This window comes from Squalius cephalus (genome assembly GCF_949319135.1).
Source record: "Squalius cephalus genome assembly, chromosome: 21".
Taxonomy (NCBI): Eukaryota; Metazoa; Chordata; class Actinopteri; order Cypriniformes; family Leuciscidae; genus Squalius; species Squalius cephalus.
Genome location: NC_137142.1, coordinates 20,494,632 through 20,509,131, shown reverse-complemented (window position 1 = coordinate 20,509,131; position 14,500 = coordinate 20,494,632). Strand labels below are relative to the sequence as shown.

The 14,500-nt window shown below is 39.1% G+C and overlaps 1 protein-coding gene across 1 annotated transcript in view; it reads left to right on the top strand.

The window, feature by feature from the left end:
• The window catches only part of tacc2 (transforming, acidic coiled-coil containing protein 2), a 62,937-nt gene that overhangs the window by 33,824 nt on the left and 14,613 nt on the right, over positions 1-14,500 (top strand). The window contains exons 9-13 of the mRNA XM_079856074.1: positions 8,629-8,756; positions 9,548-10,967; positions 12,749-12,809; positions 12,915-13,170; positions 14,345-14,394. Of these exons, the coding sequence (XP_079712200.1) occupies positions 8,629-8,756; positions 9,548-10,967; positions 12,749-12,809; positions 12,915-13,170; positions 14,345-14,394 (1,915 nt within the window). The remainder of the gene's footprint in view (positions 1-8,628; positions 8,757-9,547; positions 10,968-12,748; positions 12,810-12,914; positions 13,171-14,344; positions 14,395-14,500) is intronic.

Here is a 14,500-nt window from a genome sequence, read left to right as displayed (position 1 = left end):
GAGAGAGAGAGAGAGAGAGAGAGAGAGAGAGAGAGAGAGAGAGAGAGAGAGAGTTAGAGTGGGAGGGGTTATGGAGAAAACCAGCAGCCACTTTGCCAAACGCCACAACAATCCAATGAGAAGACGGAGTTGCTAGAGAGCAGGAGCATCGCTTATACCCTCCGTTCTCTCTTGCTCACTCGTCTTCGCATCCTTCCACATCTCTACCCATAAGGCTTAGCAGTTCTGTTCTATTGTTGTCAAGGATACACCGAGAGATACAGCCTCCCCCTGATGCAATGTAGACAGGGACGGAGAAGGAGTCAGAGAGAGCGAAAGGAAGTGATGCTGAGGGCTGAGTGTGGGTCACTCGTATGCCCCTGATGCCATCTGCTCCGGCTCTACTGCAGCGAAGAAGCGCGAGTCTGACGCCAGCCCAAGGGCCCTCAGGACGAGAGACGTGGAGGAACAGGAGGTGCAGGTTGGGGGGAGGAGGAGGAGACGGGTGCCAGTGGAGATCATATAGCAGAGGATGGGAGCAGTGGAGTCCGCTGAGAACGGACAGCCCCTCTGTCCATCTCAGGAGCGTCCCGAGAGCATGTGAGTAAGAACCAGAGGAGAAGAGAAGGGGGTTCTTGATGACCTCATTGTCGTCGCTGGTGTTGTTGTTGTTGTTGTTCTAGTACCTGGTTTGCTCACCTGGTTTGAGTCTCAGTTGAATGCATGTGAGTATTCTTTCAGCTTGTGAAAAGAGAAGAAAAATAACCATTCAGAAATATTTGTCAGAGAAACGCCAATCACAAAGGAGGAGGGGATTGTTTTCGTGATGTCACAATAGGACATGATGTTTATTTACATTTGCCGTTTGATGATGGTAGTAAGGCTCTGATGTATGCGTTTCTACATATTGATGCGTGCGTTCCAGTCTGGCGGGCTTTGCAGACGTCTGGATGGGGGAGTAATGGCTGTATTTAATAAGGGAGAGATGTGTGTTTTTGTGGGGGATGGAGGCTAATGCTGCAGCACCGAGAGAATGAGAGAGATGGTGCTGAAATAGAACACTGAAATGTGTTGGAGAAAAGGGGGTGGGGAAAGAGAGAGAGAGCGAGGGAGATAGAGATAGAGGGGGGCTATTTATGTTGTAGACATTCAGAAGAACAGAATTGCAGTGACCATAAAAAATATGCAATTTTGTGTAGGTGGATCAGGGTTCTATACCTCTGTTGGTTTGTGGTAAAAGCCTGCTGTAAATCTAGGAATAATGCACCCAAAAATGAACATTCTGTCATCGTTTACAAAAACACATTTCTTTCTTTCTTTTGTGGAACATAAAACAAGATTTATATTTAGATTAGATTTAGTAGATTGTCCAAGCTGCTCTTTTCCATAAAATGAAAGTAAATGTTGACCACAGCTGTCAAACAAGTTTTTCAAGTCCAAATTGAAAAAACTTGTCACAAATAATTACTTAAATTTCAGTCTGCGTACATAAAGCCTTCATTTCGCTTTAGGATAGACTTTAAAAAAAAAAAAAAAAAAAGGACTATAGTGTTATGATGCTTTTATTGTGCTTTTTCAGTCCTTTTTGTAGCTTGACAGCCTCTGATCCCCATCCACTTTTATTGTACGGAAAAGAGTTCAGGTATTCTGTTCATTTTGTGTCCCAAAGAAGAAATTACATAAGGTTTATAACAACATTAGGGTGAGTAAATTGTGAGACAAATTTAATTTGAAAAGCAAACTACTCATTTTAAAGTGTATATAAACCAAATGTGTCTTTGTTTATAAAGCGTATTGTAATAAGACATTATACTACATTCTATCCTCATCCCTTTGGCCACAATGGTTATTTTATTATTGAAACTGACCTTTGTGCAAAAAAAAAGCCTGGAATTTGTTGCTCTAGGCAACACAGCTGGGGATGATGAGAAAGTTTGAACCTGCTCTGATGTCTGTGCTGTGAGTACAAGTATTGTAGCACCTACAGTGCTGCTCATTCAGCCATGACTAACAGATTTTAGCGTTTAAAGTTGCTTATGCAACCCCCTTTTGAGAATTCTTACATAACAGTACCTGCATAGTTTATATGGGAGTTTGAACCTCAACTCAAAAAGCTTTATATTAGATTTATCATTTCATTCACTTACCAGTAGCTCATCAGGACAGAGTGCAATCTGATGGAAAAACAAGCATGAGTTTGAAGATCATTTATAAAATCTTACATTCATAATTGGAAATGTATATAGTATATTATTATTATTTTTATATAAAAAATAATAAAACTGGATATAAATAATAAATCTGAAAGTTTAGTGCTTATTATACACTAGAGTCAAATGTTTTACAGTTGAAATGTTTTTGAAATAAGGGTTTTGTGCTGATCAAGGCTGCATTTATTTAATCAAAAATACAGTAGTATTGTGAAATATTACAATTTAAAAACTGTTTTCTATTTTTATTATTTCTATTGTTGTAATATAAATATTGTAAGTAATATTCCTGTGATGCTAAGCTGAATTTTCAGCAGTCACACGGAAGCCATACCATGAGCACTGACATTCAGTTCTCCTGGGAAACATGTAGACTGCAGGAGATTTCATGCACTGCTAAGCATTCAACTCTGTGAAGGTTGAAACCATGTGACCTGCACTTTCTTTCACGAACAGGATAAAAGCTCAAGTAGCTTGCTTTAACTTTTCTATGCACAACTGTTTGACTGGCACACACTGTACCTGTTTGGGCATGTAATGTACTATTGGCCAACCACCTCTTCTGGGACGTCCTAGTTATCTGGAGTGTGCTGTTGTGTAAGGATCATTTTGTCATCCATGCAGTATCATGGCATGTTAAAATAGGGCTGCCACAGGGGCATCCGGCGATCATGTATCCTTCTCTTCCAACAGTATGTGATATCACCATGTGTCCATTAGAAATTCACCCTGTATTTTAATGGCCTAGTGTCAAAATGAGCAACATGTATTCAGCTTTGAGACGTCCCATTTGGTGATGCGTATGACCAGTACTATCTCTCCCTGTCTCTCACCACTCCTTAAACCCTGAAATAAGCTTAGTGCTGCTGGGGATCTAGCACACATAAAATATTGAGAATATGCCTGAATTATTTGATAGTTGGTGAAAGCTGGTACATCACAGCATCCCATGGAACCTTGGTCCTGTAGTTTTTATGAACTGTTTCATGGTACTGCATGATTCCTGACTTGAAATATGAATCATAATTAATATCTAATATAGTCTTTGTTAGCATGATTTAAAGGGATAGTTCACCCAAAAATGAAAATTGTCATCATTTACTCTCCCTCAAGTTGTTCAAAACCTGAATGAAATTCTTTCTTCTGCTAAACACAATGGAACTATGGAATATGGAAGTCAATGGGGCCCATCAACTGTTACCCATATTCATATAGGTTTGAAACAACTTGAGGGTGAGTAAATGATGACATAATTTTAATTTATGGGTACCTTTAAGCATCATATCTCATTTGGAACTGAATCAATGATTTATCAAGACTTTGAGCTGCCAGGGATTATGACTGTAATGCCTGTATTATATCGCTATCATTAAACTGCTTAATCAATTCATATAGAAATGAATAAAGTTTTGAATACATTCTAGGTGTTAAACTGCCAAAGAAAGGAGTGATGTACTCGTAAAACACTGCGATAGCCATTGGTAATGCATGTAATGCATGTAAAGTACTCTGTCCATCACTGTGTATTATATGAAATGTTTGGTTGGCCCTCACTTAACACAAGAAGGCTCAATCATCAATAGCTGGACACACTCCTTCATATTTAACTACACTCTTAGCACCTAGTAGGTCTGAATACAATCTGATCAAGTAGATACATACTGTATGATGTTCCACAAACTTTTGCAAAACTGCTTTTAGTTACAGGGGTCCAACTTCATGGAATGAGTTGCAAAATCAGCTAAAACTGCAGGTTTTTATTTCACATACTGAATTCAAGCCCTACCTAAATCAAAATTATCAACATGTTTGCGATTGTTTTAAAATGTGATTTTCTGCTTTTATTTTTAATATTCATGTGCATCCCTGTCTGTTTGTTGTTGTCTGTTAAAGTGTATCCTCTATGTTCAGGATAGCATGTATACACCAGCACACAGTGACAGTGTGCTAGTATTCTATTTGGAGCACAGCCAGTCTCGCTCTCCCTCTATTACTGTTTCATTTGTCTCCCTCTTTTGGTCAACCTGTGTCAATACCTCAATCTCTAGTACATTTTGTACCCTCTGGTATAAAAATGAGCACATCACAACCTTTTTTAACCAGTTGCCTAGATTATTTTCTTTTCTTCCCAAGATCATTTTAATTATAGTCACGTTTATAATGTGGATTTTAGATGCACATTGTATGATTTAATGCAGGCCTATTGTTAGTGGTGTGTTAATATCTTTTAGCAGTTGTGTCTAGAGCAATTTCTTGATCACTCTCCTCTCTGTCACACTATAGTCCTTTCGTTCAGGTTTGCTTTGTTTGAACAGCATTGTGTGTTGTCATGCTCACAGCAGTGTCTGTTGCTGAACCCAGCAGTGCTGTTCTGTGCCAGACAAGCCTGACTGTCTCCAAGCAGACAAACTCACTCACTGAAATGACTTGCCTCTTCTGTCTCCTTTAGCTTTTCATATTATATTCAAACCTATAATGGTTATTGCAGATGTTTACCTGTTTAGGAGATATTTGGTCCTGAAGATTTGCAGATTTTTATTATTTTAACTACTGTATTTACTGTACTCCTGTCTGAGTGGCTTTGTGTGGCTGTGTGTGTATATGTATATATGTGTATTTATTCATCCCCCCCCCCCCATCATCTAGAGGAGAGTTTCAAGTAGGATGTGGAAAACCCTTTTTTCAAAAGCCACTAGAGGAACATAAGCTTGATGATACAGTGCTCCATATAATTCCCCCCAGCAGACGTTTCAGAAATAAATCAGTGTTTTATTTTCCCATACCAGGAAATAAATGGATTGTATGTGCTCTAATAGACTTCCTGTGCATGTGTGGATCTATGCGAAAGAGAAGGAAATTTGAGGCTTTGTCCATGATTCCATTTTATGGAAGTTGCCAGTGTGTGCGTTGTCTAGCACATGGGAGCATATGTCTAGAGAGCACCGTCACCATGGCAACAGTGTGCTTGCCAGATATGTCTTGTGGAAACATCACTACATGGGCTGAAATGCTCATTAACTGATAATTATCTCATCGAATGTCATTAACACACTAAAAGCTGCATAATTAGACAGGAAGACTTTTAAAATGCACTCCATCTGTCTTTGAATGATATTGAATGTAATATTAATGATATTATCTTTGAATACAAATCTATATTATAATCTAAACTTTACATTGCAATACTTAGAGCATTACACATTGCAATCGTTTTGGGTTTGATACTTAGAGATGAATATTAAAGGGGTCCTAATATGCCCTTTTACGAAGTCTTGATTTTGTTTTTGGGGTGTACTAGCTTATGTTTTCATGCTTGATTGTTTAAAAAAAAAATTATTTTTCACATATTTTACTTTATTGCAGCACCTCTCTCCCCAGTCTGGCCCGAATGTGCCGTTTATTTCCTGTTTCGATGAAGCCCCTCCTTCCGAAATATGAAATGTGCTGTGATTGGTTAGCTGGCCCAGTGTGTTGTGATTGGCAGTGCTTAGCGCGTGTTCGGGAAATGTCACTCTCCTTACTATAACGGCATGCTCTACTCAGATGTAAATACTAAGGATGGCGTCAATATCAAACCAATACAAGCCTGATTCAGACTTAAGAATGTTAACAGACAAGAGGATTGTCCAGAACGGATTTCATGCACGGACTTTGCAAGCACGGATTTCACAGGACGTTTCAGAGTGGTATTTTTTTTAATTGTAATTTTCTTATACATTTTAGATACAATGTTATACACCATTTAATTATAATACTTGTCGGAAAACTATAAACAGTAATCGATCACAAAACCATGGTTAATTTTCCTAAGGGGCGGTGAAGAGTCTTACAAAAGTGAGAGCTTACAAAAGCTACAGTAAACACTATATCAATACTGTAATATTAGTTAGCAGGCTAGCGGAGGCAAAGCTTTGCCCTTCGTTTACATCATAGCTATCATTAGTAACAACATAAAAGTTATCATTGAAACTGTTAATAGAAAACACAACTAGAAATAATAAGACATACTTATAAGTTGTGATCCACAAACAACAGATTGTTCCGACAAAGTGAGAACTGCTCCATTTCAAGAGAAGCTTTTGTGCGTAGCCTGCATTGTGGTTCTGGAAGCGTAAAATGTGTAGCACACAGATAAACGAGGGGGTTTTAATGTTCAGGAACAGTGTTTAAAATTTAAATGAAATGAAGTTCATCAGCCTTAGGAAGGTCAAACAAATGAGTTTTGGAAACAGGCTGGAAAAAAACAGTGTCTCTTTGATGACAACACCGTCTTCTCTAATGCTGCTCAACCAGGCCTCGACCCCTTTTTTTTGCGTATTCCGTGGTCGGAGGTTATTTAAATGAGTAACATTATGACTTCACAAGATCCGGAAAAAAACGCGTTGTTGTCTAAATGAGTAGTTCATTGTAGTTTTCATTGTAGTCACAGTCATTCTTCTGAGGTCATAAAGAGTAAATCTCTTATTTTGCTAATAAACTGCTGCATGCGTATCATTAGAATTTGGATCCAAATGTCACATTAGAGGGTATATGTGGTCTAATATTTTGCATGTGTTGTAATTTAAATTGACTCTAAAATGATTGTGAAGATGGACTGTGAAAATATGATTTGGCACCATGGAAGACCACTACCATTTTGACACGCTCAAATGTGATTCATGTTTGTAAGTATGCACTGGTTCTTGTCAGGTGCAGAATTACTCCTACTGAAAAGAAAGAAAATTCTCTAGGCTAGTTTATGGTGATTTGCTGCTGGTCTACATTGTCTTGCTGGTTAAGATCTCTGATTAGCATCCCATGGACCAGCATCCAAAACACGTGTTGGTCTTTTCAGCAGGGAATGGGTGTGTTCACTGCACTGAAGTAAAGGCGTCAATACATTCATCAGTGTTTGATGCAGCGAAACTGAGTGTATGACTGCAGCCAAAGTCTTTGCTGTGGATATTAATAATTAGTACAGACAGAAACCAATCGAGAAAACCCCAGTTTTTGCTTTCTCTATTACAGAGTGTCTATTACACTTTACAGTAACTACAGTAATTACAGAAGAGTAGGAGAGACTGACAGAATTTCAGCTCGGGTAGTTGAAAGAAAGAAACAGAAATTAGGAATAATGAAAAATGATCAGGATATAGTAAAATCTTTTTTTTCTTTATACTACAGGAACCAGAGTGAGAAGTCTGCTTCTCTCTTAAACGTGGGGGAGGGAGAACATGTCTTAGGATCTTGAAAAGAGAGAGAGAGAGAGAGAGAGAGAGAGAGAGAGAAAGAGAGAGTCAGCCAGCCAAGTAGTGAGTCTGCAAGTGGCGAGTATCTGCAACGGGTTTCATTTGGATAAAGCCCACCTTCAGCAAGATACCGGAGAGACAGAACATACGATATTTAAAAAAAAGGGAGGGAAGGGTAAAAGGGAGAAGGGAACATAGCACACAAAGCCATAGAACCGTGATGCGCCAGATTTTCGGAATCTGCATTAGGTATGAGGAACGTGTGAGAGTGACCGTGAGCCTGTGATCGGTGGCAGATATGGCAGTGAGCGCGTGGCAGGCTCTGTCTCCGCTGCAGTGGGCTCGCTGGGGCTGGGACACGCTGCTGGGAGGGACATCCGGAGAGGATGAGGCAGACCCAGCCCTAGGGCTCCTCCGGCGCCTCAGCTGGACCTCCAGACACGATTACATGATCCACGGCAGGCAGAGGTGAGCGTGGGGTAACAGCAGGGAGAGGACAGGGACTACTGCGGTGAGACTGGGTGGGGGTCTGCACATCTGTCTGAGGCTGCGCCTTTGTTGCCGTATTTGGACTATTGATTTATTTATACCGATGTGTTCACCTATGCCATCACATACTATGTCAGATTTGTGTATTATACACTGATGCCAAGATCAAAAACGTTCACAAACCGACATTTTGTTGCATCGACTAAATAAGCAATCATTAGTCTTTACTGAACTGGCAATAAAATGTGTTAATTTGAAAATAACACCTTCACTGTGATACTTAGTAGGTTAAAATCAAATAATGATTGAATATAGTGAATGAGAGAGAAAATGGACACCATGGCTGAGTGTAATTTGTGTTTGAGCTGCTGTTATTGGTCTCCAAGCTTCAGGTTCAGATTTCCTTCTGTAATAATCCACCAGGGCTTACTAGACATATGCTGAGGCAGGCGTTTGTTTACAAGGTTTGGCACACAATGATTGATTGTTTAATACACTGTAGGTGTATCTGAATGTATTTGATCCTGTAATGTAAGTGTAAGCTGTGATACGTTGCCTCGTAAATGGATGTTGCTTGTTTGCTGTATCAGTGCTGGATTGGATATGCAACTTCTTTGTATGGAAACAAAACAGACCTGATGTTTATACTTCAATGAGATTATTAAATCAACTCTTAATTCAATATATTCAGACTCTCTTCTATCTCGTTGTCTCTTGTGTAGGAGCTCAGACTCAGACGGAGCGTTCGAAACCCCTGAGTCCACCACCCCTGTGAAGTCTGCTTCCCCACCACTGCCCCCAACTGAACACCCCTGCACCAGCTCAGAGGCATTGTCCCCAGAACACACAGGTACGTTTAAGATCTTCATTCCATCACAATTCACACTACAATGATCTCATGTCGAGTCAAATAGTTTTATTTGTTGTCTGAATAGCTTCAGCCGGGTTTACTAGGCATTGAAATGCTTAAGGCGAGGCTTAGATTGTAGGACATTGAAAATATTGTTTGTTTCTTGTTTTGAACAAATTTTGTAATTTTTTTATATAAATTAAAAAGGAAAGTATTAATTAGCAGAGAGTGTAGAGCAACATAATAAATGATTCTTAACTTGGAACCCAAGAAATGTTATGACACATAAGATTATCTAAGTAATTATAGCTAGAAATATAAACTAGATCTAGAATATTTTATATGCTAATTTTTGGTGTCAGTTTGTGCTTTTTTGGAAACAAAGAGATGGAGGTCCAATTACAATTTTTATTCTATATTCATTACTTCAATTCAGTTTATTTTCCCCAGTGTTTTCATGGTTTTTTTCTTGCTCAGATTTATTTTCCAAACATTTTTTTAAATCAAGAAACAAAATGCCTTTTGTACCTCCATTAATCTCTGACTTGGAGGACTGTAGTCTTTGTTATCAAGCACTGCACTCGTACTCCCTCTAATGGAAATGCAGTGTATTGCTGTTGGAGGTATTTTTAAAAAAAGAAGATGAATAAAAAAAGAAAAACTAACAAGCAAACTTATTTTGTATTCTATACTTCTGCATTCTTCAGCTCTTTAAGTGAGTACTATTCTGTGATGTGCTTCAAATCTATTTTTTAAAATCTATAGTAACATGTCATTCTCCATCTTCACAGCTTCCACTGCTGACATCTCTGCCAGTGAAGCTCAAGACCCAGTACTTCAACCTGCCAGTCGCTCTCAATCTACGGTCTTTGATGAGGACAAACCAATAGCTGCTAGCGGTGCCTACAACCTAGAGCACTTAATCGCTAATGACCCCTTGCCAGAATCAAATTTTGGGTCTGGACCATCAAGCCGAGCGCCTCTCACCCGCTCTCTAAGCCTACAGTCTGGTGAGTTAGAGAGCCCAGAAGACAAATCCTCAGGAGGAACCTCCGACAAACCCATTCACCCACGAACAGAGTCCTTCAGCATAGGAACAGAGAGCGCTCCGGGAACCCTTCGTAGAGTGAAGAAGCCCCGTCCAGGTTCACTAAAGAAGAAGCCTCTTTCCAGGCAGAACTCAAACCCAGAGCATTCCTCCCCTAAAACTGTGTCCTCTAGCAGCACACCAGAAGAGAAAAAGAGAGGGAAACCCCAACCCGAAAGCCCTTTGCAAACCCAAGAGAGGCCTAGTTCTTCTCCCAGCCCTAGTCCTAGTCCTGCTGGTACCCTACGTAGAAACAGAATAAAGTCTCGAGTTGAGAGTCCTCCACCTTTGGCTGAGGAGATCACTACCGCCTCAATATTAACTCAAATCCAGCCGGAGCTTCCTATTCCAGTACCAGAGGCTCCCACTGTCCCAGACGAGGAGTCTCCTATCCCTCCCAGTGCCTCCTACAAATGGGATCCGGACAACTTTGAGAACATTGACCCATTCCGTACAGGAGGCAGTAAAGTGGCAAACTCGCCAGTCTTAGGCAGGAAAGCTGACTTTACATTGGTTTCAGGGACCCCTGTTGCTGTAGAGGAGCCCTGTGCCCCTTCCCCTGCTAAAGAGCAACCCTTAAACATTGAGGAACAACCAATCGCCAAGCGTCAACCAGTCAGACTGGAGTTTGACTATTCAGAGGACAGTGGAGAGGCGTCGCGCAGTGCTCCTCCTCCCAAAATCCTGGGCAAGAAACCAGGTGCCAAGATGCCCATCCGAAAGCCAAAACTGGGGATTAAGAAGGCCCCTCCTCCCCAGAAAGAGCAGCTAGACAATTCACCTGTTCCAGCACTTTCAAATGACAATGATGATATCCCAATTCCCAAGGCGTCATATAACTTTGACCCCAGCAAGTGGGATGACCCTAACTTTAATCCATTTTCTTCAAGCAGTGGTGTCCCGAACTCTCCTCATCTGAATAAAGGATCCTACAGCTTTGATCCTGACTCCTTTGATGATTCAATCGATCCCTTCAAATCATCTAACAATATAGGGAACCCCCCAACGAAAGCTGCCTCTTTTGATCAGTCCAACAATGAGAATGAGAATGAGAATGATAACATTGAGTTAGAGGATCACAACCAGAACAAACCTGCCAAAAACAAAAAGAAGCCTCTTAAATCGTAAGTCTGCACTTATAATGAATCCATTTTCATTTCAAATTAGGTCATAATGTGTGCCATTCATTCAGTGTAGACCAGTAAATTAGAGTAAATTTTCTTGTGTATATTTCTGAACGTGTGTGTGTGAGTGGAGTGGGTGTTAGTACTTGTTGTTTGTCAGCCTCTGTCACATGTCTGTCTGTTGATCTCATGTATCACAGGAAGTCCAGCAATGTCTCTTCTCTGTGTTGTTTCGTGTAAGTAGAGAGATGTAGGAAAACAACATCAGTAATAATATAGATTAACATAAAATGTCATTTTAACATGTTTTAACTCATGAGCTCACCATCAATTGTTTTAATCATTCATTTCGATACATATGACTGATTTCACATCATTCTTAGCCAGTCCTTCCTCTGCTCCATGCCTGATATTATCCAATGAGAATGTTGCCATCTAGTGGAACCCCCCAATAAGTGCAGTCGATTCCAGGAACATGGGCAGAGGACAAGTTCTGATGTGCACTTAATCTAGAAAACATTGTCTGATTTTGCTTACAATGTACACATGATCTGATTTGAGCTTTGTTGACTACACTTCTTCCAATGAATTAGATGTGAAGGTTGACATCTCTTAATCTCAGAACGAATTCCTTATCCAGATAGAGACTCAATTCAGAGATTTTCCCTCCTTAGTAGTGATTAACACACTGGTGGATAATAAACATTGCAGGTTTTATTACGTGTAAGTAGAAACTGTGACCTGAAAAGTTGACAAGTGAATCTTTTTTTGCGCTCTTGAGCGAGACATTCGTTTCTTGTGTAAGACCCCCTGCACACCCTTATTCAATAATGCTGATATTTGGGAGCAGTTTTAAGTTTCAGATTAATTCATCTAATATATATTGCTCAGCTGCAGACTTTCCCTCCGTAGTTCTTACACAATTCAAGGTTGTTTTTCAACACAGATGTCTTTTCAGATTTTACAGGAGGAGTTTCAACAATACTGCTGAAATTAAATATTTACATCACACTTACACTATGAAATGTGAACAAGGTCAACAAACAGCAACATAATAGGATCCGATATGAGTCTGTTATGTTGTTACACGTGTCATTTTCTTAGGCCATTGAACAATTTATCAGGGGCAACAGGGATTAATATTATCTGTGAATGTGTTAAGGCAGAGTATCTCTTTTTGTATATATTTCCTAATTCAAAAGCACACATTTTTACTGCATAATCATCACGCTTCTGCAAGACATATTTCCAATTCATCACTAATAGCTGTATGTCTTCAGCTAATTTCCTGCCATGGTTCAATTTGTGAGTAGAAAAAAACATGGCATAAAATGTACATTATAGCAAAAGAGAACGTTTACTGTTACTGAAATAACTGCACAATATAACATTCATATACAACACTAATAGAAGAGTAAATCATAATGTAAGCCCTGAATAATCCATTTCATTGTGCACTGGTAAGATCTTAACTGATGAGATTTAATCCTTAATAATAAGCACCATAATTTACTGGTTGAATTACAGTATACTTGCATTATCAAAAGGTTTTCTAAAACATTTATCAGAACAACACAACAGGTATGTATTATTTAACTAAAACTTTTACTCAATAGAACGTTATCTGTACAGTATCTGTCAAAAAAAGTTGGTGTGCACACAGTTTGGTTTTTAAAAGATTTATATTCTGATTGGTTGGACACATGAAAAATGATGTCTTTTATTCCAAATTGATATTTTAATAACTAACAACATAACTTCTGTCTTGTTTTCTTAAACAGTAGTACTTTCAGAGTGAAGAAGTCTCCAAAGAGGACTCAGATTACCGAGCCATCTACACAAGTAGGTTAAGACATGAGCGCACATTCACCTACAGGACACTCACACAGTCATACAGTCTGAAGATTATCTGTTTCTTTTTTTTGCTGTCACCTCATATCATAACAGTGTTGTCCTGTGTGTTCTCCACTCTCGCCCTCCACTTCACACGCACATCATCACCTGCAGGAGCACTCGCCCGATGCCAATCCTGACCCTTCACAAGATCACGCCACAGATGAGGAGAAACTGGCTTCCTCCACCAATCAGAAATGGACTAGACATGATGTAGAGGTGGAGCTGACCTCTGACCTCCAAGACTTCCCTCAGCCAACAGACTTCACAGCTTTTGTCAACGAGAACAGTTTGCCTGCACCGAGTGATGGTGAGAGAGGGGAAGAGTCACTACTTTATTTCTAATCTTGAGTCAAGGATTGTGTCCATGGTCCTACATTACTTTACATAGATATTTTTGAAGAGTAAGAATGAGACTGTCAGTACAGTACTGATTTCAAAACATGTTTTTATTTTTATGAGACTAGCCATGGATTAATAAAGGCTTTTTAATCTTCATCCTCCTGAGTGCCTCAGACCTTTATCTTAAGATATATGTGGATCCCTTTACTGAAGAGCACCGGAGGTATCTACATATTTTTATACCCAAGAAGCACTCCCAGCATTTTCCTGTCTTTTGTAACAATATCGGAGTAAATCTCACAAAACCAGTCAAGTTTGTTATTTTTTAAAAGATTTTATCAATTATATTATGTTATTATTATTATATTATTGTTATTATATGTTATCAATTATATTAAGTTTATTATTATCAATTATATTATGCTGAAAGTTTTTTTTGCGTAGTGACATCCCAATTCTACACACACACACACACACACACACACACACACACACACACACACACACACACACACACACACACACACACACACACACACAGTATATTTATAATGTGAATTATTAGAAAAATAATGCACAGCCGAGGTGGTAATGTGGCCACGACACAAAGCGTTTTATAATATAATAATTTTAAATACTTTTAATACAGTAATATTGCAGTAATTACAATTTAATAAGAATTAACGTTGAAAATGTCTGGATGCATTTTACTAATGAGAATTTGGTGGGAAAATGTTTTCAATTTGAAAAACAATGTCAAAATGCAAAATAATAAAAAATGTATTTTCTTTTGATTTTGGGGTAAAATGTTTTTGTGATATTCACCCATCAGATTATTTTCCATGTGATCCAAGTTTGGCTGGAACCCCAAATGACCACACACTGACCCGTTTTATTAGCCTTTGACCTACAGGGAACCATTTGGGCCCTGAGGCACTCTGCCTGAATATAACTGGGTCATTGGTACAGTAGCAGATTAGTTATAGTGCCACTCTCATGTTGGTTCTGTCAGTCTGTTAACTGATGATCAACAAAGAAAGAATATTCTTTGGAAGCCTTATATTATTTTCAATTCCTAATATAACCTTTATAAAACATTTAACCTGTTATATATCACTCATTTTTCGGTGTCTTCTCTGCAGTTACAGACTATGAGATTGAATACATGGAAAAGATTGGCTCCTCTGCACCTGTGAGTATCTACCTGACCTATAGATGTACTAAACTTAAGGCAGTTGCCAAAAAAACAAGTGTGTGTCACAAACACCAAACTAATGTTAGATTACAGACCTTTGTAT